This window comes from Gracilinanus agilis, chromosome 5, assembly GCF_016433145.1.
Source record: "Gracilinanus agilis isolate LMUSP501 chromosome 5, AgileGrace, whole genome shotgun sequence".
Taxonomy (NCBI): Eukaryota; Metazoa; Chordata; class Mammalia; order Didelphimorphia; family Didelphidae; genus Gracilinanus; species Gracilinanus agilis.
In genome coordinates this window covers 224,989,592-225,014,174 of record NC_058134.1, presented here as the reverse complement: position 1 = coordinate 225,014,174, position 24,583 = coordinate 224,989,592, and the positions used below count along the sequence as shown (strand labels likewise).

Sequence of the window (24,583 nt, the reverse complement as noted above, 5' to 3'; positions counted from 1 at the left end):
GAGCTTAAACATTAACTACCTAGCAAGGTGGAAAATTGTAATTAGATTAAATGAATATTTATGCTTGGTTGCTCCTTAATTAAAGTTATTTAATAACCAGTTGTGAAAGAATAGATTGAATTTCAGAAGCCATAAATGCATTAGAATTGTTATGCCTTTTTTTAACTTCTAAGATTAAACCTACTTTGGCAGAGTAATTGCAGGACTCAAATAATAATTGGATTTTGAAATCCTCAAAAAAAAAAAAAGCCAGTGTGGTGGTATGTCCCTTAATTCATGCAATAGACGGAGGCTGAGGCTGGTGGATTGACTCAGCTTGGGAGTTCTGAGTTGCATCTGGGTTAAGGCCACTAAGGTCTTATATTAAGTCCAACACCAATATGGTGGGTCCCTTGGGAATGGAGGACTACCAGATTGCCTAAGGAAGAGTTAACCCGCCCAAGTCAAAAAAAGGAGCAGGTTAAATCTTCCAAGCTGTTGTTTGGTTGTTTCAGCTGTGTCCAACTCTTTGTGAGCCCATTTGAGTTTTCTTGGCCAAGATACTGGAGTAGTTTTGTAAGATTACAAATTAATATCCAATCATTCCAAGCATTATGTTTTATTAGATTTATTAATAATCACTTGAAGTAGAGGAAAGTAATAGCCTGAGTAAAAAGCAGTTTCCCTGATCAAAAGTGGGAGAAGAGAGAGAGAAGGCGGGGTTACACAAAACTTTATCTACAAAGTATAAGGACATAATGTGGGGACAAAAGAGGAATGCTGGGAAATGTAGTTCAAGGGTACAAAATTCTAATTACACAGTTTGTCATTTTCTTCTTCAGCTCATTTTACAGATGAGAAAACCAAGGCAAACAAGGTTAATTGACTTGCCCAGGGTCACACAACTAGAGGTTGAGGCCAAAGTTGAACTCATGAAGATGAGTCTTCTTGGCTCCAGGCACATTATCCAGTGGGCCACCTCCCTGCCCCTTAAGCTTTCATGCTGATCAGTATCAGTATCCAGACCACTAGTGGCCATTAAACTTCCAGCTTGGGTGAGGTAGGAATATTCAGTCTTAAAAAAAAAAAAAAGATTTTACCAGTTACCATATAGCAGAAGTTCTTTGGCACTTCCACTCAGTATTCAGGCTAAAACTAAATCACTTTTAATGTTAAATTTATTCCATAACATTTTTACTTTAAAAAAAGGAAAGGGAAATCTAAGTTTATTTATTATCAAAATAAATAAAGGGAAGGGGGTTTGCAGCTAGATGGCTCAGTGGATAGAGAGCCAGGCCTAGAGATGAGAGGTTCCAGGTTCAAACCTGACCTCAGATTCTTCTTCATTGGGTGACTCTGGGCAAGTCCCTTAACCTCCACTGTCTAGTCCTTTTCACTCTTCTGCCTAGTCTCTAGGTCTAGCACTGTATCCCTTGAGCCACCTCGCATCTCCCTCTCCAACAGTTTCTATCCTTGGTCTTCACAAAACATTTTCCTCACATCTTTCTGTATTATTTTAAAATGTATTTAATTTGTATTAAAATGAGTTAAATTTTATTATATTTATATATAATGCATTTATAATGTATTTTGTTAAAGTTATTTGTACATTTACCATATCTGCCCACTTGGATTTAAATTCTTTGAGGTCAGGGCAAAAATTTTATTTGAACTTTGAATTTTTGTTCAGTGGATGGTTTAGGTGACTTCTGAGGATACTTACAACTGTGGTTGCACATCCTTCTAGAACCAAATAAAATGCTCTGCAAAGGTAGGTGCTAATAAATGTTTATTGAATGGCAATAAAAAATGACTTTCAAGTGGCCATAACTGGCATAAAACAACCAAAACCAGAAAATTATCTTCTTTAGGAAAGGAAATGAATTATTCTAAAGTACACTTACCTAATGGATCAGCTTTCCCATCCTTGTCTGGAACTGTGAACACTCCAACGACTCGATGGCCTTCTTTCTGGAGGTGGCTATAGACTTCTTGCCCAAAGAGACTCTGGCCTATTAGTGCCAACTTCAACTTATTTTTATAATAAACCTGGGAAATAATCATATTTTGACATTTTAGAAGTAATAGGGGGAAATGAATAACAAATTATTTGCTATACAAAAATAATTTTATGGATCCACTCGGTCCATAGACAAGACAAAAATAATAGGCTTGCTATCTTGGTAGTAATTTACAGGTTTACAAAGTAGTTTTTATACAACAATCCTATGAGGTAGGATAAGTGATTATCCCTTTTCCACATGAAGAAGTTGAGACTCCAGGTTCTTAAATGACTTGCCCAAAGTCACATGACTAGTTAAATAAAGGTAAGACTTGAAACTAGCAAGTGAGAAAAAAGTATATATATGGGATGGGGGACAGCTAGGTGACTTAGTGGATTTAGAACCAGTCCCAGAGATGGGAGGTGCTAGGTTCAAATCTAGCCTCAGATACTTCTTAGCGGTGTGACCCTGGGCAAGTCTTTTAGCCCCCATTAGCCCTTTCCACTCTTCTGCCTTCTACAATGGATGGTAAGGGTTTAAAAAAGTATAAATTATATATGTATGCATGATTATTTATGGTACAAGTATACAGGAAAGGCGCAGATAAAGAGAAAAAAGAGAGGAAATATCTCTTCACACTGGAAGGTAAGGAGAAGGTGGTTAGTGAAATAACCCTGAATTGGGCTTGAAGGAAGCGGCAGATTTTAACTAGCAGAAGTATGGGGGGAGATCATTTCAGGCATGGAGGGTAACCCAAGTAAAAATATGCTTATAGGAGAGGCAAGATAATAGCAGGGATCAGTGAATGTCCAAGTTTGGCAAAAACAGTGCATATTAAGGTTGAGTCTGTATGGGTTAAAATAAGGGTTTTGACAAAATAAGAGAGCAGCTTTTAATAATTTAAGTTTTAATGAGAATATAGTAGAGTCGTAAATTAATATTATACCTTTAAGTCAGAGAAATGAAAACTTCTAGCAGCTTTTTAACAATTAACAATTTAGTTTAATTAAAATAGAGATAGTAAAAGAATATAGTAAAATGAATATAATAAAGGAGAGAAATATAGGAAAGAGGTAGAGAAAGATAATTTCCTAATGTCTATACTACTTATCCTATAACTACCTATACCTGTCTATATCTACCTATAACTGCCTATAACTATTGCTAATAACAACCACTCCACAAAGTTCCAATCCAATCCGGCCCAATCAAAACCAACCCAATCAGTGTTTAATCCAACCCCAATTAGGTCTTTCAACAAAGACCAGCCACCTTCCAAAAATTTCAAGGAAGGGAAAAAACCCTAACAGCCCAAACCAAAAGGCAAAAAGCCCTCTAAAGACCAAAGCCAAAAGCTCTCTCAGTAAGCTCAGGCTTGCTTTTTGTATTCCAGCAACTAAATGCCAACTACCAACTAATCACCAACCCACACCACTAGCAGCCAACCCCCAATGACTGACCAATTCACACCTAGCAGCCAACTTCCCCACAACTGCCAGCCCTAACTGTCAGCAACTGACCCCTCCTTAACTGTTAGCAACTGACAGGCCAACCAACTCATGCTGGGCCCCTTTTATAACCTCCTCCTACCTTACTTCCTGTCTCTATGGTTCCTCCTTCCTGAATCTATGGTTTCTACTTCTTGTCACTGTGGGCTGGTTTATCCTTAAACATCTCTATAGTAAGAGGACCTCCAGGTCCCCCATTAAATTAGAAAAGGAATTAAGAATTCCTTTTTACAATCTTACTGGGTCAGCACCATGGTCAGGGACAACAGGAAGGATGAGAACAGGGAACTGTCCCCATTGTTACAAGGCTGAGCGCCAACCCTCTTACACTTTTGTGGGCATATTTAGGGATAAATTTGGGGATGGAGATTAATGGAGAATTAAATGAGGAAGAATAACCTCTCCATTAGTAGTCATATAATCACTGCTATCCTAGCTTTGCAGAAATTTGTGTTGTTTTTGGTAGGCGGCAGAGAGAAAGGGAATCTCTGTTGATGAGAATCCTTGGACATGTCACTGTAAGTTTCTCCAGAGGCTATTCCCTGAGAAAGTGCCCAGGTCCCTTTTCCTCATACTTTCCCTGGAAGACTTGTGGTCTATGGCAAATCTCTCTAGTAGCTGGAGATAAGTGTATGTGGGGAGGTAGGGTTGGTCTGCCAATATTAATTAAAAAAAATTTTTTTTAAACTTTCCTGAAAAAGACATGGTACCTGTCTGAGACTTTGCCCATCAACTTGGGAGTTTAAGAATACCAGATGTAGGTTTCTGGGAAGATGGTAGCTTAGACGGAGCAAATCTTAAAACCTCTGCACCCTTACACACCAAGATAGAAAACAATGTGCTTTGAGAAGAAAGAGGACCAAATCTAATAACGGGACAGAGCAGGGGTAACCCTCCTGCAGCATAACTAAAGAGGTATGCCAAGAAAAAGGCTTCAATTCTTGAACTGTCAGGTCTGAGGGCATAGAAGGGGAATCCCAGGATGCCTCCCCAATGTGATGTGTGGAGTCTCCAGCGGCCCAGGAAATCTCAGGGCCAGTGGGCACACTGGTCAGGAGAGAGGGCCTTGCTTGCACCAGACTCGGGGAGTTAAACACAGGCATTGGAGAGGTGACTGAAGGAGAAAACAAGAGAAACACAGCAAAAGCGCCCAGAAGATGGTGGCTTAAAGAGAGACAAACCCCAGATTGCAGGCAGCTTAGCTTCCTCATACCGAGATAGAGAATGCAGGGCTTCAAGAGGAAAGAAAACCAGATCAAACACAGTGGACAGTGCAGGGGGACCCTGGAGAGCTCAGTTCAGCAAAAATGCTCCTTCTTGTCCCCCCACGTTTTGGGGGGTTTTTTGTTTGTTTTTCCTTCCCCTCAAGGTTTTAGCCTCAGGGTAGATTAAGCAGTAAGATTAATCCAATCAGTACAGGATTAATCCCAACAATTGGACAGACAAGAAGTCTTCAGAGGGCAGAGAAAGTAACTACAAACCTCCATTGCCAGCCAAGGGAAGATCTTTCATCAAAGATCATTAAATACATCTGCTCAAACTAGCAGAACAAGGAATGAAAAAATATGAGTAAGCAACAGAAAAAGAGAAAAGAAATGACAACTGACAGCTTCTTTCAAGGAAGTGAAAAGAGAGCAAATAAAATAGAAATAGAAGAAGAGGAAGTAGTTCCATCAAACTGGACACAGGCTTTGGAAGATCTCAAAATTCAATTAACTCAAGAATTTAAAATTCAATTAACTCAAGAACTTCAGGAACTCAAAAAGCAATCAAGAGAGGCTAAAGACAATTAGAAAAAGGAAATACAAGAACTAAAACAAGAAAATAAAGTCTTAAAAGCCAGAATTGGCCAGCTTGAAAATGAAGCAAAGAAGGCAAAAGATGATCTACAAAGAAAATCAGACCAGAAAGAGAAGGATGACCAAAAAACCAGGGATGGAAAATGAGGGTATGCCCTTCAATTGGGGAATGAAGAGGAAATTAAGGCAATCATTAAAAATTATTTTGCCCAATTATATGGCAATAAATTTGGCAATCTAGATGATATGGATGAATATTTACAAAAATATAAATTGCCTAGATTAACAGTAGAAGAAATAGAATACTTAAATAATCCAATATCAGAAAAAAAATTGAACAAGCCTTCAAAGTACTCCCTAAGAAAAAATCCCCAGGGCCTGATGGATTCACAAGTGAATTCTATCAAACATTCAAAGAACAATTAATCCCAATACAATACAAATTATTTGATATAATAAGCAAAGAAGGAGTCTTACCAAATTCCTTTTATGACACAAATATGGTACTGCTTCCAAAGCCAGGTAGATCAAAAACAGAGAAAGAAAACTACAGACCAATCTCCTTAATGAACATAGATGCAAAAATCTTAAACAGAATAATAGCAAAAAGACTCCAGCAAGTGATCAAGAGGGTTACCCATCATGATCAGGTGGATGGTTCAACATTAGGAAAACCATCCACATAATTGACCACATCAACAAGCAAACCAACAAAAACCACATGATTATCTCAATAATCTGAAAAAGGCTGAAAAAGCCTTTGACAAAATACAATACCCATTCCTACTGAAAACACTAGAAAGTATAGGAATAGAAGGTCCTTTCCTAAAAATAATAAACAGTATATATCTTAAACCATCAACAAGCATCATATGCAATGGAGATAAATTAGAAGCCTTTCCAAAGGATGCCCATTATCACCTCTATTATTTAACATTGTACTAGAAACACTAGCAGTTGCAATTAGAGAAGAAAAAGAAATTGAAGGTATCAAAATAGGCAACGAGGAGACTAAGCTATCACTGTTTGCAGATGATATGATGGTCTACTTAAAAAATCCTAGAGAATCAACTAAGAAGCTTGTAGAAATAATCAACAACTTTAGCAAAGTTGCAGGATACAAAATAAATGCACATAAATCATCAGCATTTCTATATATTTCCAACACATCACAGTAGCAAGAGGTAGAAAGAGAAACACCATTTAAAATCACCCTAGACAATATAAAATACTTAGGAATCTATCTACCAAAACAAACACAGGAATTATACAAACATAACTACAAAACACTTTCCAAACAATTACAACTAGATCTAAACAATTGAAAAACATTGATTGCTCATGGGTAGGATGAGATAACATAATAAAAATGACCATTCTACCCAAATTAATTTACTTATTTAGTGCCATACCTATCAAACTACCAAAAAACATTTTTACTGAATTAGAAAAAACTATAACAAAGTTTATTTGGAAGAACAAAAGATCAAGAATATCAAGGGAAATAATGAAAAAAAAACATGAAGGAAGGTGGCCTAGCAGTACCAGATATTAAGCTATACTATAAAGCAGGGGTCATCAAAACGATATGGTACTGGCTAAGAGACAGAAGGGAGGATCAGTGGAATAGACTTGGGGTAAGTGACATCAGCAAGACAGTGTATGATAAACCCAAAGAGCCCAACTTTTGGGACAAAAATCCTCTATTTGACAAAAACTGCTGGGAAAATTGGAAAACAATATGGGAGAGATTAGGTTTAGATCAACATCTCACAACCTACACCAAGATAAATTCAGAATGGGTGAACGACTTGAATATAAAGAGGGAAACTATAAATAAGTTAAGTGAACACAGAATAGTATACTTGTCAGATCTCTGAGAAGCGAAAGATTTTAAAACCAAGCAAGAGTTAGAAAAAATTACAAAATGTAAAATAAATAATTTTGATTATATTAAATTAAAAAGGGGTTGTACAAACAAAAACAATGCAACCAAAATCAGAAGGGAAACAACAAACTGGGAAAAAATCTTTATAACAAAAAATTCTGACAGAGGTCTAATTACTCAAATATACAAGGAACTAAATCAATTGTATAAAAAATCAAGCCATTCCCCAATTGATAAATGGGCAAGGGACATGAATAGGCAATTTTCTGATAAAGAAATCAAAACTATCAATAAGCACATGAGAAAGTGTTCTAAATCTCTAATAATTAGAGAAATGCAAATGAAAAAACTCTAAGGTATCACCTCACACCTAGCAGATTGGCTAAAATGATAGCAGGGGAGAGTAATGAATGTTGGAGGAAATGTAGCAAAAATTGGGACATTAATGCACTGCTAGAGGAGTTGTGCACTGATCCAACCATTCTGCATGGCAATTTGGAATTATGCCCAAAGAGCTGTAAAAGACTGCCTACCCTTTGATCCAGCCATTCCATTGCTGGGTTTGTACCCCAAAGAGATCATAGATAAACAGACTTGAACAAAAATATTTATAGCTGCACTCTTTGTGGTGGCAAAAAACTGGAAAGTGAGGGTATGTCCTTCAATTGGGGAATGATTGAATAAATTGTGGTATATGTTGGTGATGGAATACTATTGTGCTCAAAGGAATAATAAACTGGAGGAATTCCATATGAACTGGAAAGACCTCCAGGAATTGATGCAGAGTGAAAGGAGCAGAGCCAGAAGAACATTGTACACAGAGACTGATACACTGTGATAAAATCGAATGTAATGGACTTCTGTACTAGCAGCAATGCAATGACCCAGGACAGTTCTGAGGAACTTATGGTAAAGAACGCTACCCACATTCAGAGGAAGAACTGCAGGAGTGGAAACATAAGAAAAAACAACTGCTTGAACACATGGGTTGAGGCAGACATGATTGGGGATGTAGACTCAAAACTATCACACCAATGCAACTATCAACAATTTGGAAATAGGTCTTGATCAATGACACATGTTAAAACCAGTGCAAATGCGCATCAGCTATGGGAGGGAGGGAGTCGGGGGGTGAAGGGGAAAGTAAGAGCATGAATCATGTAACCATGTTAACTTTTCTAAAAAATAAAAATTATTAAATGGGAAAAAATTATATTAACCTAAAAAAAAGAAAGAAAGAAAGGAGCAGAGCCAGAAGAACGTTTTACACAGAGACTGATACACTGTGGTAAAATCGAATGTAATGGACATCTGTACTAGCAGCAATGCAATGACCCAAGACAATTCTGAGGGATTTATGGAAAATAATGCTACCCACATTCAGAGGAAGAACTACAGGAGAGGAAACACAGAAGAAAAACAACTGCTTAAACACTTGGGTTGATGAGGACATGATTGAGGATGTAGACCTGAAAGGACCACATCAATGTAACTATCAATAATATGTAAATAAGTCTTGACTGACTACACATGTTAAAACCAGTGGAAATGCGAGTTACCGGGGGGGGGGGGGATTTGAGGGGGTGAAGAGTAAAGTAAAAATATGAATTATGTAACCATAGAAAACTTTTCTAAAAGTAAAAAATTAATAAAAAAAAAAAGAATAACAGATGTAATAGTATAGTGGGTCTTTGATGCTCAGCTACAGGTTTAATACATGATTTTGGAGTCAGTGGGGGTGGGTGGGGGTAATATACTTAAAAGGTTTTAAGCAAGGGACATGAACAAATTTATTCATCAAGGTTGGTGATGTGAAGAATGGAGGGGAGAAGGGAGAGAGGGAGGCAGGGAGACAAGTTTATATAGAAATCTATATATCTATATAGGTATATAAATCTATGTAGGTATCTATATAAACATATATAGGTATATATCTCTATATATGTGTGTATATATATATATCTACATAGGTGTATATATATAAATCTATATGGGTGTATATATCTATATAAATCTATATAGGTAAATATATCTTTATAAATCTATATAGCTATCTCTCTCTTTAAATCTATATAGGTGTACATATAGCTATAAAATCTATATGGGTATATATTTATATAAACATATATAGGTATATGTACCTATAAAATCTATATAGGTGTGTGTATAGATACATAAATCTATATAAGTGTACATACACCTATATACACCTATGTAAACATACAGCTATCTATTCGGGCATTTCTCTCTCTAAATCTATATAGGTATATCTATCTATCTATCTATCTATCTAAATCTATATAGGGGTATATATCTATATAAATCTACATAGATATATATCTATATGGGTATATATATGTGTGTGTATCTATCTATATCAATCTATATATGTGTATATTTATCTAGATAAATATATATATGTATATATCTATATGAACTAATATAGGTATATATAATTCTATATAGGTGCATATACCTATGTAAATATCTAAATAAACATATACAGGTATATGTATCTATACAAATCTATATAGGTGTATATATCTCTATAGGTATATAAATCTATATAGACATATATCTATCTATATAGGTATATCTCTACATAAACATATAATTATATACAGGTGCATATATCTATATAAATCTACATATATAGGTATATATAAAATCTATGTAGGTGCATATATATCTATAGGAATCTATGTAGCTATATCTCTCTGTATAAATCTATATAGGTGTGTGTATGTATATATGTATGTATATATATGTATATATATGTATATATGTATATATGTCCCACATTGCAACTTTCCCCTATTGAGATTTCAATATATTGCAGGCTGGCACAAGAAATTAAATGGAAATTTTGGGAGAGTTTTGCAGAAGTCACAAACAATACATGAAGGCCAGCAGACAGCATAGAAAAAGTTTAGAAACTCAGAAAAGCATAAAGTAATGTATAGTATTGTATAATATCAATATATTTTTATCTTTTAATATCATACTTTAATACCATAAAGATAAAGAACTTATTTCTAAAAGTTAAAATAAGTAAAAAGTTTAAGTTTGTGAAAAGATCATGAAAACCAAATACTTTACCCAGATTTTCCAGACTGCAGGGGCATTGCATCTTAACCTCCTCAGTGTAGAAGGGATACCTGTATGTGTGTGTATAGGTATATATAATATATATATGTATGTATGTAGGTATATATGCCTAATATTTATACCTTGTATACAATTACATATTAATATATATACTAATAATTATATATACAACATATACATAGATAATCCCCAAATAATATATTTGAAATCTGGTTTTATAGTTAGTTCCATCAACTATTCCAAGAAATCATTTCGAAAGTATTTAATAACATTTGAAAATAATTATTGAATCTAAACAGGGAAAGGCTATGGCTCTTCTCCCTTGCTCTGAACTCTTCCCTGATCCCTACTTCTTTTCTTTCAATACAAAGCAATTGCTCCTTGGAGTGACCCAAGGCACCTGTCTAAAGCAGCTACACAGGCTTCTTTCTGTAAAAGTGCTGATTGACACCACTCTCTGAGGTAGTAATTTAATGAGTATTTTGGGCTAAAGGGTCTTTTCTTCCAAGTCCTGCTGAGTAAGCAGAGAGCCTGTTATCGACTTGTTCAGTGCTTGAAAGAACAGTGATGTCAGCATGGATGTTTTCCTCCACTGATCCAGTCACAACCCCTCTAGGATCAGATAAGAATTTCGTAAATGCCTCTTAAAGGCATGTCTTGTGCAGTCTTTAAAGAAGAGTTAGAGCAGCCAAAAAAAGAAGCCTTTCAGCCAAGCTGGTGATGGACTTCTCCAAACTTAGCTAGTTAGTAGGCATATAGTCCATTACAGTGATTGAATATGAAGGTTTTTCTTCCTTCTTTAAGGCTTACTAGTCCTCGCTAGAGCTTAGACACCACTGGCATGATTTTTGAAAGCCCTATTTATCACCATACTAAGATGAGAATTAGAGAAAGAACCAGGTCAAGAGTCTGGAAGACTCATCTTCCTAAATTCAAATCCATCTTCAGATACTAGCAGTGTGACCCTGGGTAAATCACTTAATCCTTAGATCTCAGTTTCCTCATCTGTAAAGTGAGCTGGAGAAGAGAATGGCAAACCATGCCAATATCTTCACAAAGAAAACTCCAAATGGAGTCATGAAGGGTCAGCCTCAGTTGAATGACAACTGTTGTGAGGAAGATCATTTAGTATTAGTTAAATATAGTTTATATGAACCTAGCAGGAAGGGCTGGAGGATTCAAAGATGGAATGAAGGAGCAGGAAGTAGGGCTTGTGCTTTGAGAGAGACTCCATTAGTGGTTGGCACAACTGTTGCTAGCCCTGGGAGATCTCAGACCTGCATCCTGATTCCCTGGGATCCTGCGTGGTGGTGGCTTTCAACAAGTGGACAAGACCTGCAGAGATGCACCAAGTGGAGGAGAAGTTTGGGATCTGGTGGACAGCATCTCAAGCACACTCTCTCTACTTGGGTACCTTGGATCACCTTGGCTTTTGGCATCCTGTGATCATCTGTGGATTACTGTGAGAACCCTCAAAGCCACCCTCAGGCCCTTTAACTGTGCTGGTCAAACCTGGCTGGAACCAGGTTTGAAGCAGTCTTCCCAGTGACTCCAGAACTGCTCCTTTGAGCCCTGCCTGGCCTTGGTCAATTAGAATTAGAGTAGACAAGTCCTCCCCTTGTCCCTGTGATTTGCCCTTTTGGGTTTTAAGTGTAGAATCCCCTATCCCACCTTTATTAGTAAATCATAATTAAAACTGTTAAAACCCTTTACCTTGCCTGCTGGTTCCAAAGACCCTGGCCTAGGGTGAGCAGAGTGACAGTTGGGGCTAACTGCCATTCTTGATTCTTGGTCTCCCTATCCTGGCTGGTCCTGTCTCTCCTTCAACCCAGTGTGTGTACCCACAAACCATTAGGACACATTACATCCCTGGTGCCCCACTCTTTTTGCACAACAAAAGTGAATTGAGGAAGAGAATCCTCTTAGTTGGAAGCCTTCAAGTTGAATTTGGATGTCCATTTCTCAGGGATATCATCAGTGGGACTCTTGTGTAAGTTGGGTTTGTAATGGGTGACCTCTACAGTTTCCTGCAACTCAGACTCTTTCATCTGAGGACCAAGATAAACCCTGACAGGAATATCACCAGAATGGGGGCTACCACTTGATGGTTTTTATTTTGAACTCTAGCAACTCAAAGACCATCTACTAGAGCACAGAGGAATTATATCTGTCACTTCAGGGAATACTGATGCCAACAAAATCAGAGAGCTCAGAAATACTGACTTAAGCACTCTGAGGTAGCACCTAGCTTCTCTTCACACATAAGTCCCCAGAGAGGTAGCCCCAGGTTCAAGGTACTTTATGGGTCTGCACCCACTCAAAACCATAATTCATAAAGTCTCCCCCCCAATATGTTTATTTTTGCAAGGTCAGAAGACATATTTGTCCAAGTTAATTAAACACAGCAAATGAAGTGAAGGAGAAGATCTCTCCCGCATACATGGAGTGTTCTCAAACGAGTTAACAGATCACCACAGAGAGGGCACACACATGGAGATCCTCTAGTACCCAGGGCATTCATGTAACTTAAGTATTTCCCACCTCTGATGCTTCAGTCACCAGGGTCACTCCACTCTTTTTTTTTAAACCCTTACCTCCCACCTTGGAATCAATACTATATATTAGTTCCAAGGCAGAAGAGAGGCAAGGACTATACAATGGGAGTTAAGTGACTTGCCCAGGGTCACACAGCTAGGAGGTATCTGAGGCTAGATTTGAACCCAGGATCTCCTGTCCTAGATCTGGCTCTCAGTCTAGCTACCCAGCTGCCCCTGCCACTCTATTCTTGATAGGTTTTGCATTTCCACTGGTCTTGACGTCATTGCCCTGCCCTGCATTCTCTTAATGTCTGCTGGTCATCATCTACTTAGTTTCTTTTGGGCTGTCTGTTGCTTTCTGCTGCCTCAGCAGCTAGCGAACCACTTTATAGCTAAATAAAAGGGAAAAAAATCTTTCAATTTGAGAGTCTAGGGCTGTGAGTCACCAAGGCCAGGTGGGCAGCTTGCCAAAGGCACAGACTAAGATTAAGTCTGATTTTTTTTCACCTAAATTTCTGCAGACTTAAAGCCAATGGCTGGAGCCATCCATCTGACAAGTGGCTAGACAATTCTTATTTGTTAAATCCCAAATTATTATTTTATCTATTTTAGGGACCTCAACCAGAAAAATCCTACAGGAGCTATGTAGGAGCTGAGCAAGGAGGGTGAGGCAGGCAGCACAATGTTCCTCTAGCTCCCATCCTGGTCCCAAACTGGCATGAAAATAAACCCAGGAGGTAAAAAAAAATTAAAGGGCAATTGAAAATGGAGGGGTTAGCCCCCGTGCATCCTCATCTCTATTATGCCAAATGCCAACAACAAAATCCCTGGTGGCTTGTCGTTCTAACCAGCACAACAATGCTGACTTCTCTTCATTTAAAAAAATTGTCTCTGACCTCTTTGACTCAAATGCATTAAGTTGTTCAGCTGGCACAATACTTCCATTTGGAATTGAATTCCAGGTTCAGAATGTTCCTATTTGTAGGACTCTTTTGCATTTTGAAATGTTGATTCCATGACTGAATAGCTGTCTCTAATGAGATGGTAAGAGCTTCAGTGTTCCAGGGAGTCAAGTCAACAAACACTGACACCATAAGGACAAGATAAATCAATTGATACAAGAATGCTTCATTTTTAAAAATAATTTTACTATTTCTTTCCCAGCCTTTCTCCTATCTGTACAAATGGCACTGAGCAGCTCTTGGAACTTTACTCTGAAATAAAAATTTTTATACTATTATCTCTATTGTGTACAAATGCACACAGAGAATTTTGATGCAGCCTGGTCTTTGGAGATATTCTTAAATTCTAGTCCTTTAAGCAACTACTATGTGCCAGACATTGTGCTAAATGCTGGGGATATAAAGGAAAAAAAAACAATCAAAAACAAAACCGTCCAAACCTCTGCCCTCACAGTCTATAACATGACACGTACAGGCTAAATTAGAGATCACCGTAGAAAGGAGGCTCTAGCACTGGGAAAGGCTTCTTGCAGGAACTGGTATTTTAGCTAAGACCTGGAAGAAGCCAAGAGACAAAGAAGAGGAAGGAGAGAGTTCTCAACGCCAGACATGGGAGATAGCCAGTGGAAACTCACTTTATAGAAGGAAGAGCTAGGAGGCCAGTATCACTGGATCATAAGAGTATGTGGAGGAAAATTAAGATATAAGAAGATTGAAAAAGTAAGAGGTGGGGGGCAGCTGGATAGCTCAGTGGGTTGAGAGCCAGGCCTAGAGACAGGAGGTCCCAGGTTCAAATCTGGCCTCAGACACTTCCCAGCTGTGTGACCCTGGGCAAGTCACTTGACCCCCATTGCCTCCCCTTACCACTCTTCTGCCTTGGAGCTGATACACAGTATTGACTCCAAGACGGAAGGTGAGGGTTTAAAAAAAAAAGTAAGAGGAGGTCAAGTCATGAAGGGCTTTAAAAACCAAGTAGAGGGGAAAGCTAGGGAGCACAATGGATAGGGCGCTGGGCCTAGAGTGGAGAGAACCTGGGTTCAAATGTGGCCTCAGACACTTCCTAGCTGTATGACCCTGGGCAAATCACTTAACCTCCATTGCCTACCCTTACCACTCTTATGTCTTAGAAATGATATTATGACAGTATGTAAGGGTTTATAAAAACAAACACACGGAGAATTTTACTTTTGATCCTGGAGGTCATAGAGAGCCACAAGCGTTTGTTTATTGACTAAGACCATTGCATTTGCATTTTAGGAAGACTGGTTTAGTAACTGAGTGGAGAGTGGAGTGGAATGGAGAGAGACTTGAGGCACAGAGACCAACCACCAGGCAGTAGTCCAGGTGTGAGGTGATGAGGGCTTGCATCAAGGTGGTAGTGATGTCAGAGGAGAAAGGGAAGTGTACGAATGGATAATCTACAGAAATTGGTGACTGATTAGATTTGTGGAGTGAGAGCAGGAGTTAAGGATGATACCTATATTTTGAGCCTGTGGGACTGAGAAGACAATGGAATTTTTTTTTTTCTAAATCCTTACCTTCTATCTTTGAATCAATGCTGTGAATTGGTTTCTAGGTAGAGGAGGAGTAGGGGCTGGTATACAGTAGGGGTTAAGTGACTAGGCCACTTCCTATCTCTAGGCTTGGTTCTCAATCCACTAGCTGCCCCCAGATAGTGGTATTCTTGATAACGATAAGAAGTTAGGAAGATGGAAGGATTTGAAAGGAGAGATAATGAGTTTAGTTTTGGACATGTCAATTTTAAGATTTCTATGGAATATCTAGTTTAAGATGCCCAATAGACAGTTGGAAATGAAATGGAACACTTAAACTAATGTTTAGTACTTTATTTCACTTTTGTGGAGAAAAGGACAGCATGCAATTTTATTTTTTTTAAATTCAGTTTTATTTTATTTTCAGTTTCAAATAATCTCCTCTTTCTCCTACCTTATTGAGATTAGAAATACAAAGTCCATTACAAATATGCATAATACTGAAAAACAAATCCCTGCATTTGCTATGTAAAAAAAATTAAGAGAGACAAAAAAAGAAAAGAAGATATACTTCAGTTATACTCTGAGTCCATCAGTTCTCTCTAAGTCTTTTGGAATTATGATTTTTTTTTTGTTGATAGAACTGTGACTGTTTTGATCAGTTTCTAAGTCTTTCAAAATTGATTATACAATATTGTTGTTGTTATATAAATTGTTCTCTTGATTCTGCTCATCTTACTTTGAATCAGTTCCTCTAAATCTTCCCAGGTTTTTCTGAAATTATTGTCTTCATCATTTCTTATAGCACAATAATATTCCATAACAATCATATACCATAACTTGTTCAACAATTTCCCAAATGTTTAAAAAAATAATGTTTGATAGATCAATGATGGAAATTAGTTTCTTCATCATTCTTAGACATGGAAAGGAACCCCTTTCTACAAAAATCCAACAAATATTAACTATTTACTATGTGTTAGAAATTATGGAAAGTGCTAAGAATTCTCAAATACAAAACACTGTAGTCTTTGCTCTTGTAAAGCAGGCTATGAAGTGATGTGCAAATAGCTATGATACAGATAGAATGTGACAGGGATAAAGGAAAGATACAAAGTGACTTAGGAAAAATAGAGATCACACTTTCTAGAACTGGAAGTGGTTTTAGAGGTCATCTGATCGAGTCCCCTCATCTTATAGATGAGGAAAGCCAGATTTTCTGGTCCTGATATGGTACAAAAGGGGAGTGGCTAACTTTTTGGAAAAAGGTTAATGATATTATTATTTTTCTGAAGGTACCAGTCAGTAAACATTTATTAATCACTTGTAATGTGTCAATATACTGTGCTAAGCACTGAGGTGGTCGTTATATCTCATAAAGGCGGGACAGATTCAGAAACTTTTCTGTACTATAACAAGTTCTTTCTATGGATTATCCTTCAAATTACATCTTTTCTTTCCCTAGAGAACTGCTTTCCCTCAGGCAATCAAAAATACATAGCAAAGAGTAGTGGTTTGCAAACTTTGGTTTCAAGACCACTTTACATTCTTTAAAAATTTTTTTAATTTAAACATTTTTAATGTTTTATTTTTTCTAATACATGTAAAATATTTTTTACATTTTTTTTGAAATTTTAAGTTCCAAATTCCCTTTCTCCTCTCTTACCCTTTTACATTATTTTAAAAAATTTCTCTTTAGCAGGGGTCGGCAACGTATGGCTCTCGAGCCTTATCTGGCTCTTTTGAGGGCCAGATATGGCTCTTTCTGCAGGAGCCATAAAGTCCATTTTTTTTCAGGCGCTGTTACAGGAGCCACGCTGTGAGCACTGTACGGCTCTCATGAAATTACATTTTAGAAAATGTGGCGTTTATGGCTCTCCCGGCCAAAAAGGTTGCCGACCCCTGCTCTTTAGTCTTTCAATCAATACAAGTAGTGGTCAAAGCAGAAAAGTAGTAAGGGCTAGGCAATTGGGGTTAGGTGACTTGTCCAACGTCACACAGCTCGGAAGTGTCTGAGGTCACCTCCTGTCTCTAGGCCTGGTTCTCATTCCACTTAGTCACCTAGCTGACCCCCACCCTCCACATACATACCTCTTACATTTAAAAAAATGACCAAGGACTCTCTCCTGCAAAGAGTTTTTGTTCCTGTGGGCTATATCTACAGATACTCTATTAAAAATGAAAACATCTTAGTTTTGTTATGAAAAAGTGACTTCAAAGGGTCCTTTTTTGGAGGGTTCTTTAGGGAAAACCACTGGTACAGGAGTTACAAGATGACCTTGGATGCGATCTAGTCCAAACTGTACTGGAGCAGAAATCCCCATTCCGACACTTGACAAATGGCTAGCCAGCTTCTGCTTGAAGACCTCCAGCGATGGAGATGACTCACTACACCCAGACAGTCCATTTCTATTTGGGATGGTTCTAATCACTAGTGAGTTTTTCATCATCTGAAGTCCAAATCTCTGCAGCCCACTCCCATTACTTCTAGTTTTGCATAAGGTTTTTTTCTCACAAAGGTCAAGCCCTTTAGGAGTGCCTTTGATTCCATCCTAATCTGTCTCTATGAATCTCTATGATTACCCTTGCAATCTTCCCTCCCTTTTTCTCTCTAATCTTCAATCTCTCCCTATCTCCTCGCTTCTTCCCTATTACCTACAAACACATCCAGATCTTCATGGCTATAAAACACTTCTTTGATAGCTGAATTCTGAGGGGAAAAAAATGATCTATAGTGCTTCACTTCTTTCCCCCCTCAGTTTTCACAGCTCCTGGTCATCTGACCTCTGACCCAAGTGAAACTACTCTCTCCAAAGTTATCAGTGACCTCCTGGTTGCCAAACCTCCTAGCTTTTTCTCAGCCCTCATCCTTGACCCCTCTGTAGCATCTGATACTGTGGACCACATTTATCTCCTGGATACTCTCTCCTCTTTTGATTCTCCTCCTATTTGTCTGACCATTCTTTCTCAGCCTCTTTAGTCCATTATTCATAGCATGTCATCTAACTCTGGGTACAGCAAAGGGTTCCATCCTTGTCTCTCCTTTCTCCTTACATTCTCTCTTAGTAAGCTCATCAACTCCTATAGGTTCAATTATTGTCTCTAAAGACATGATTTGTGTGTGTGTGTGTGTGTGTGTGTGTGTGTGTGTAGAATCTCCTGCTTTAATCTACCTCTTAAACTCCACTCCATCATCACTAACTCTTTATGGCAGAGCCAAAAAAAAAAAAACTTTAACTTTTGCAATGTCTTCCATATTTAGTTTCTACATTTTCTATTTTATAAGGACATGATTTGGCATTTTAAAAACTCTAAGGAACAAACCCACATCTTTATACACTAGATATTCTAGTCAAACTTATATCTCCATAAGTGACATCACATCTCCAGCCTCCATGTCTTTGCCTAGGCTGGCACAATTCCTAGGATGTCATCCTTCCTTGCTTCTGCCTCTTCAAATTCCTACTTTCTTTCAAAGCTCAGCACCAATACTCCTTCTACTTTAAGGTCTTTCCTGATTCCCAGTGACCCCCCTGCCCAAATTTCCTTGCATTTACTTTGTATATATTTTGTTTCCAAATGTGTTATACTCTTTTTCCTTACAGAAAAAAATGCTTTTTGAAGGCAGGGCTGATTTCAGTTTTACCTTTGTATCTCCAGTACCCAGGGCAGTGCCTGGAATAACGAGTGGTTAATAAATGTGTACTGACTGATTATCATGAACTCTGTCAAAAGGAAATGTACATTAGTCTGGCTTGAATAGTTTTTGATATTCTTGGCAAGTCCTAACAATCATGGATTTCTGAGTGCCTGCCAACTCTTTAATAATATGTTTTGAAAATTTTCCAGGAATTGAAATCAAACACATTGAGCTACTGTTTGAAGAATCTGCCTACTCTCACTTTTTGGAAACCAGACCCTTTTGTCTGTCTCCAGACCTGCAATACGTTTTATTTTCTAAATGAGTTTTCCCAGTGATCAAATGATATGTTTGTGAAGTGCCTGGCACGTAGTAGTTGCATTTATATGCTTTCCCCCTTTTCTCTCCTTCCCTAAAGATCACTAATAGAACTTTCGCAATTAAATCTATGAATTTTATTGTGCCTAGATGGAGTTCATTTCAGTTTGATAACAATAATTTATTAATGGAAGTTGGATGTTCTACATCAACTCTTCATTTTTCTTGGGTTTCAATTGCCTTTGGAACATTTTTTGTCTTTCACTCCTCAGTTTGAAGATACTTTTCATTGATAGAGAAAAGAGAAGACTGATAGGAGTTGAGTGGTTCAACCTTCTCTCTGGCATCATTATCTTTAGTCTATCAAGTTCAAACAACCCCTGTTGAAACTTTTAAAAGACTCTTTTGTTGATTTTATCATTCATCATAACTCTGGATATGTGTCAGACTGTGCCTAGATGTTATTCTTTTCATCTAGAATCATAAAAAAATATGACCACTTTCTAATAAGCTTCTGAGCTCCCCCAACCCCCAGTAGCCAAATCATATTTGGTCAAAAACAACTCCAGAGTGGGCACAGTGGATAGAGCATCAGGGTTTGGAGTTAGGAAGATCTGAATTCAAATTCTTCTTCAGGCACTTCCTAGCTATGTGATACCGGGCAAGTCACTTAATCCTGTTTACCTCAGTTTTCTCCTCTGTAAAATGAGCTAGATAAGGAAATGGCAAACCACTTCAGTATCTTTGTCAAGACTCCCCTCCCCCTGCAAAAAAGGGTCACAGAGAGTTGGACACAATTGAAAATGATGACAGAATCCAGAATGGGAACTTCTTTCACTACTTTCTCTTTCTTTTGAAGAATAAAATTGAGTAACATATTTGTTTTTAGCAAGAAAGAGCTGTGGCAGACATCTGAATTGATAAAATTCCATCATTATCATAGTATGTCTTTGTGCCAGCTTTAGAACCTACTTGTGGTTATTTCTTGTGGCTCAGTTGTATACTCTGATCACAGTATCTCTTGCATTTCTCTTTATATTGATCCCCCAATTCAGATGTTCAGAACACACAAACATGCATACATACACACTCACACACAGGCAGTGATATCTCTTGAAAGAGTTACTAGTGAATATTTGGCCAGGGATAGATAACAAAGAAGAAGATGTTTACCTGAAGGTTGGGGAATCTAATTATGAAGATTTTTAAACCAAAAATAGAGAGAGAAGGAGAAAAATACCCAACTATATTCATTAAACTGGCTCCCATAAACAGGCATGATGGAAGAAGAAGTAGTAGAGAATCCTGTTAGGATATCCACAGGAGACAAGAATTAGAGAATCGGTAATGATAGTATTCTCAGATGTTTGTATGTAAATGTGTAAAGTACAGATCAAACATTTCAAATCTAAATGTGTACAGCCCACTATATCAAACTCAAATAGAATCAGAGGCCACAAAACTGCATATTGGCTTAGAAAACCACATGTTAACATTATCTATGTTCCACTGTACTTTTACTTATTTTATGAAATATTTCCAAATTACATTTTAATCTGGTTTGGGTTGCACTTGAGTGTGATATCCCACAAGGCTGTCTGAAGCAACCGCATTTTTGACAATAGATTATGACTAATAAATAAAATGATTAGTTACATCTGTCAATCAACCATCTATATCACACAGACTTTATCAAGGAGCTTATTTTAATAGGAGCGAGGACTTGAAGGACAAAAAAGGGAGAAGAACTGTACCTACACACAATTGTACGTATAATATAGCCCTAAGACACAAGGGATAGTAAGATAAGTACAAAAAAATGGGTCCAAGTAATATGCAATGAAAAATCACAGGAGGGAGATAACACTCTCAGCCAGGGGTAAGGATCAAGGAAATTTTCATGTAAGAAGATTACTGAAGTTAGAACCTAGAAAACCAAATGCTGTTCTTTGATTCCATCTTGTTTACCAGGTTCCATATATCTTTGCGTATTGAGCCCCATCTTCAGTTGGATCAGAGATAAAAGCAATACTTCTGCCCTGAAGGTCTTCAGTTTCCTCTCCAGAACTTCATAATCCCTAGACATGTTTTTTTTAGCTTCCTTTTGGCAGCAGCATCATTCTAAGTGGGATTTTTTTTTTTTTTTTTGGCCAGGATGCACAAATCCTATGAGGTTCTCCAGTACTATGTCTACTCCAAGAAGTCAGGATACCACCCAATAACTGCTCACGTCAGACCTAAGTATCCTTAACAGTGAATCCTTGCCATTAAGTCTCAGAGCTCCTGTGATCAGTCCTAGAGGTATTATTCTCTTCTGGTAGACTGTGGACTTTTGTCATCCTACGGGATATGGGAAGCAGCTTCCTTTTCGGAGAGTCCAGTTATGCTCTCTTTAGGGGAAGTCAGCAAACTATAGTCAGAGGGCCAAGTCTGGCCTGCCACCTGTTATTGTACAGCCTGGAAGCTAAGACCTTTTTAGACTTCTAAATGCAATAAAACTTTATTTTAAAATATAAAAATTATTCTTAGCTCTTGGGGAGCCACAAAAAACAGATGGCAGTTGGATTTGGTCCACAGGCCTTAGTTGACTATCTCCTATACATGGTTAGAACCTCAAATATAGAGCCCAATAGTTCAATCTCTTCCTTTTTCTGTCTTACTCTCTATCACATTTTCCCATCATTCCAACTCCCATCATGGGTTTCAATGTTATTTTCCTGCTCTATGTATATTCTTTCTTCTTTGTTATGCTCTGGAAACTTCATTCCTCATGATAACTCGTAGGATAAAGCTTTTTTATCTATCTTCTCCTCTAAGGGGCAAGAGAGCATTAAGTTCTAACACAAAGTGAAAGAAGACAAAGGATAAGATAAGAATCCAATTTCTTCAGACCCCCTAGATAGATGATAACCAAGAGCAATCCTTGTTTCCACTGGGAAATGCACTAGCAGAATCTGCTAGTTGTTCTAAGTGACAGATAACTGGAGAAAGCTACTTGTTATTTTTAAATCTAGAAAAAGTTGAAGCCACTATAGAAAGCCCTGTTTAGGATGCCCCAGTGAGAGAGACTTGATGAACCCACAATGAACATTAGTAGTTCTCCAGAGTTCAGGATCGAAGTTTCAGCAGATCTAGAGGGCAAAAGGAACTTCCAGTGACCTGCTAAGACAGAGCTTTTTCCAGGACAATTCTGAGGGATTTATGGAAAAGAACCCTACCCACATTCAGAGGAAGGACTGCAGGAGAGGAAACACAGAAGAAAAACAACTGCTTGAACACATGGGTTGTTGCGGACATGATTGGGGATGTAGACTCGAAACTACCACACCAATGATCAACAATTTGGAAATAGGTCTTGATCAATGACACATGTTAAAACCAGAGGAAATGCGCACGGGCTATGGGGGAGGGAGTGGGGGGGTGAAGGGGAAAGTAAGAGCATGAACCATGTAACCATGTTAACTTTTCTAAAAAATAAATATTATTAAATGTTAAAAAAAAAGACAGAGCTTTTTCCTTTTCTTCCAGATGCAAATAATCCAGGTAGCTATGTATCTACAGGAAGAATATGCAGGTTTCTTTTCCTATTAGAGGAGAAGATAAAAATGTTTTATCTTATGAGTCACTCCCTCTTCCAGAGTTAATCTAGTAGTAGGACAAAAGTCAAGATTAGGGATCATGGCCTGAGATGCAGTAGTTGACCTTGACATCCTCAATGTCTGACTGAGCTTTAAGTTCTCCAGGGGGCCTGCTTCAGCCACCTTCCTGGCTGTAGGAATGAAGTGTTCTCATCCACCCATTCCACCAGGTAAAGTCTTTGCATGTTTGGGGTAGACATCCCCCCCTCACTCACTCACTGATGGGTGTGAGTCCTCTTGGTTATCCTCAACCTGGTTCAGCCTAACTGTTGAAATGGTTTTACCAGAGCCCCAAGTGAGAGTTGGGTGAGAGGTGGCGGTCATCCCTGAACATCCCAAAGACCCCAAGAGAATTGGTGGAGGTCGTGGAAAAGCAATAGTTGATGTTCCGTTCCCTCTAGTCCTACCTAGGAGCAGAACGGAGGTCCAGACTGACAAGGACAATCACTTTGTGGCCTTTGTGGAACTTTCCTGTATCAGGGAACATGAAGGGGCTTTTATCCTCCACATTTCCACATAGTCCAAGGTAGTTGTTAACAGTGAGTGAGTTGGGAATATAGGCACAGATATGTGAAAGGAGCAGGCAATAGCAGTATTGGTTGGTAACTGGAATGATTAATTATGGAGGTGGACCAAGGGAGGAGTGATGTCCAGGAGGCAAGGTCAAAACCAAAAGCACAATCAAAGCCACAAGGACCAGGAGAAGATAACAAAGACATAGGAAGGAAGCAAAGGCTTTCCTTGCTTGATTAACAAAGGGGTATCAAAGCTCCATCTTCCAGTTTAATCTGATGCTCCTCCTGTTAGAAGTCTGCCTCTACTCTGACCACTCTGATAAGTTTCCAGAGTAGCCACAGATTCTATAGAGATGGAGAGTTTATAGTGACACAACAGCCTAATGGATACCGGATTTAGGAGGTCAGTTGTGGAAAATGAAGGTGGTTTTAGCCGAGGGAAGCAAATTTACTGAGCTATTTCAGATGAAGTTAATGACACATCTTTTTGTGTTTCAATAATTATAGTATTTATATAGCACCTACTATGTGCTAGGTACTGTGTTTTTTTTTTTTTTTTTTTTTTTTAATCTTTACCTTCTGTCATAGAATCAATACTTTGTTCCAAGGCAGAAGAATAGTGAGGGTTAAGCAACTGGGGTTAAATGACAAGCCCAGGGTCACATAGTTAGGAAATGTCTAAGGCCAGATTGGGTTCCAGGGACCTCCTGTCTCCAGGCCTGGCTCTCAATCCACTGAGTCACCCAGCAGCTTCCTGTGCTAAGCTTTTAACAGATACTGTTTCATTTTATCCTCACAGTCCTGGTGAGGTAGGTACTATTATTGTCCCCATTTATAGTTGAGGAAACTGAGGCTGACAGCAATTAAATGACTGGCTCATCTGAGGCCCCTTTAGCCATAAATGTCTGTCCAAAGGCTCAGCAGAGAAAACTTTGGAGGGAGACAGAGAAGCAGGATGGTTTGGGAATTTAACTGGGTTGAATTTGTTATATACTTTTTTTAGTCCTTATCTTCTGTCTTAGAATCAGTATTAAATTGTATATTGGTTCCAAGGCAGAAGAGCAAAGAGGGCTAGCTAGGCCATGGGGGTTAAATGACTTGTCCAGGGTCACAGCTAGGAAGTATCTGAGGCCAGATTTGAACCCAGGACCTTCCATCTCCAGGCATGACTCCTTATCCAACGAGCCACCCAGCT

General features: G+C 38.2%; 1 protein-coding gene across 1 annotated transcript in view; it reads right to left on the bottom strand.

Annotated features, from left to right (window-relative positions):
* Nucleotides 1-23,197, bottom strand: part of ALDH1L2 (aldehyde dehydrogenase 1 family member L2) — an 81,576-nt gene extending 58,379 nt beyond the window's left edge. The window contains exons 1-3 of the mRNA XM_044679141.1: nt 23,089-23,197; nt 20,476-20,540; nt 1,884-2,028 (exon numbers count right to left, since the gene is read on the bottom strand). Of these exons, the coding sequence (XP_044535076.1) occupies nt 1,884-2,028; nt 20,476-20,540; nt 23,089-23,197 (319 nt within the window). The remainder of the gene's footprint in view (nt 1-1,883; nt 2,029-20,475; nt 20,541-23,088) is intronic.
* Between the last annotated feature and the right edge of the window lie 1,386 nt (nt 23,198-24,583).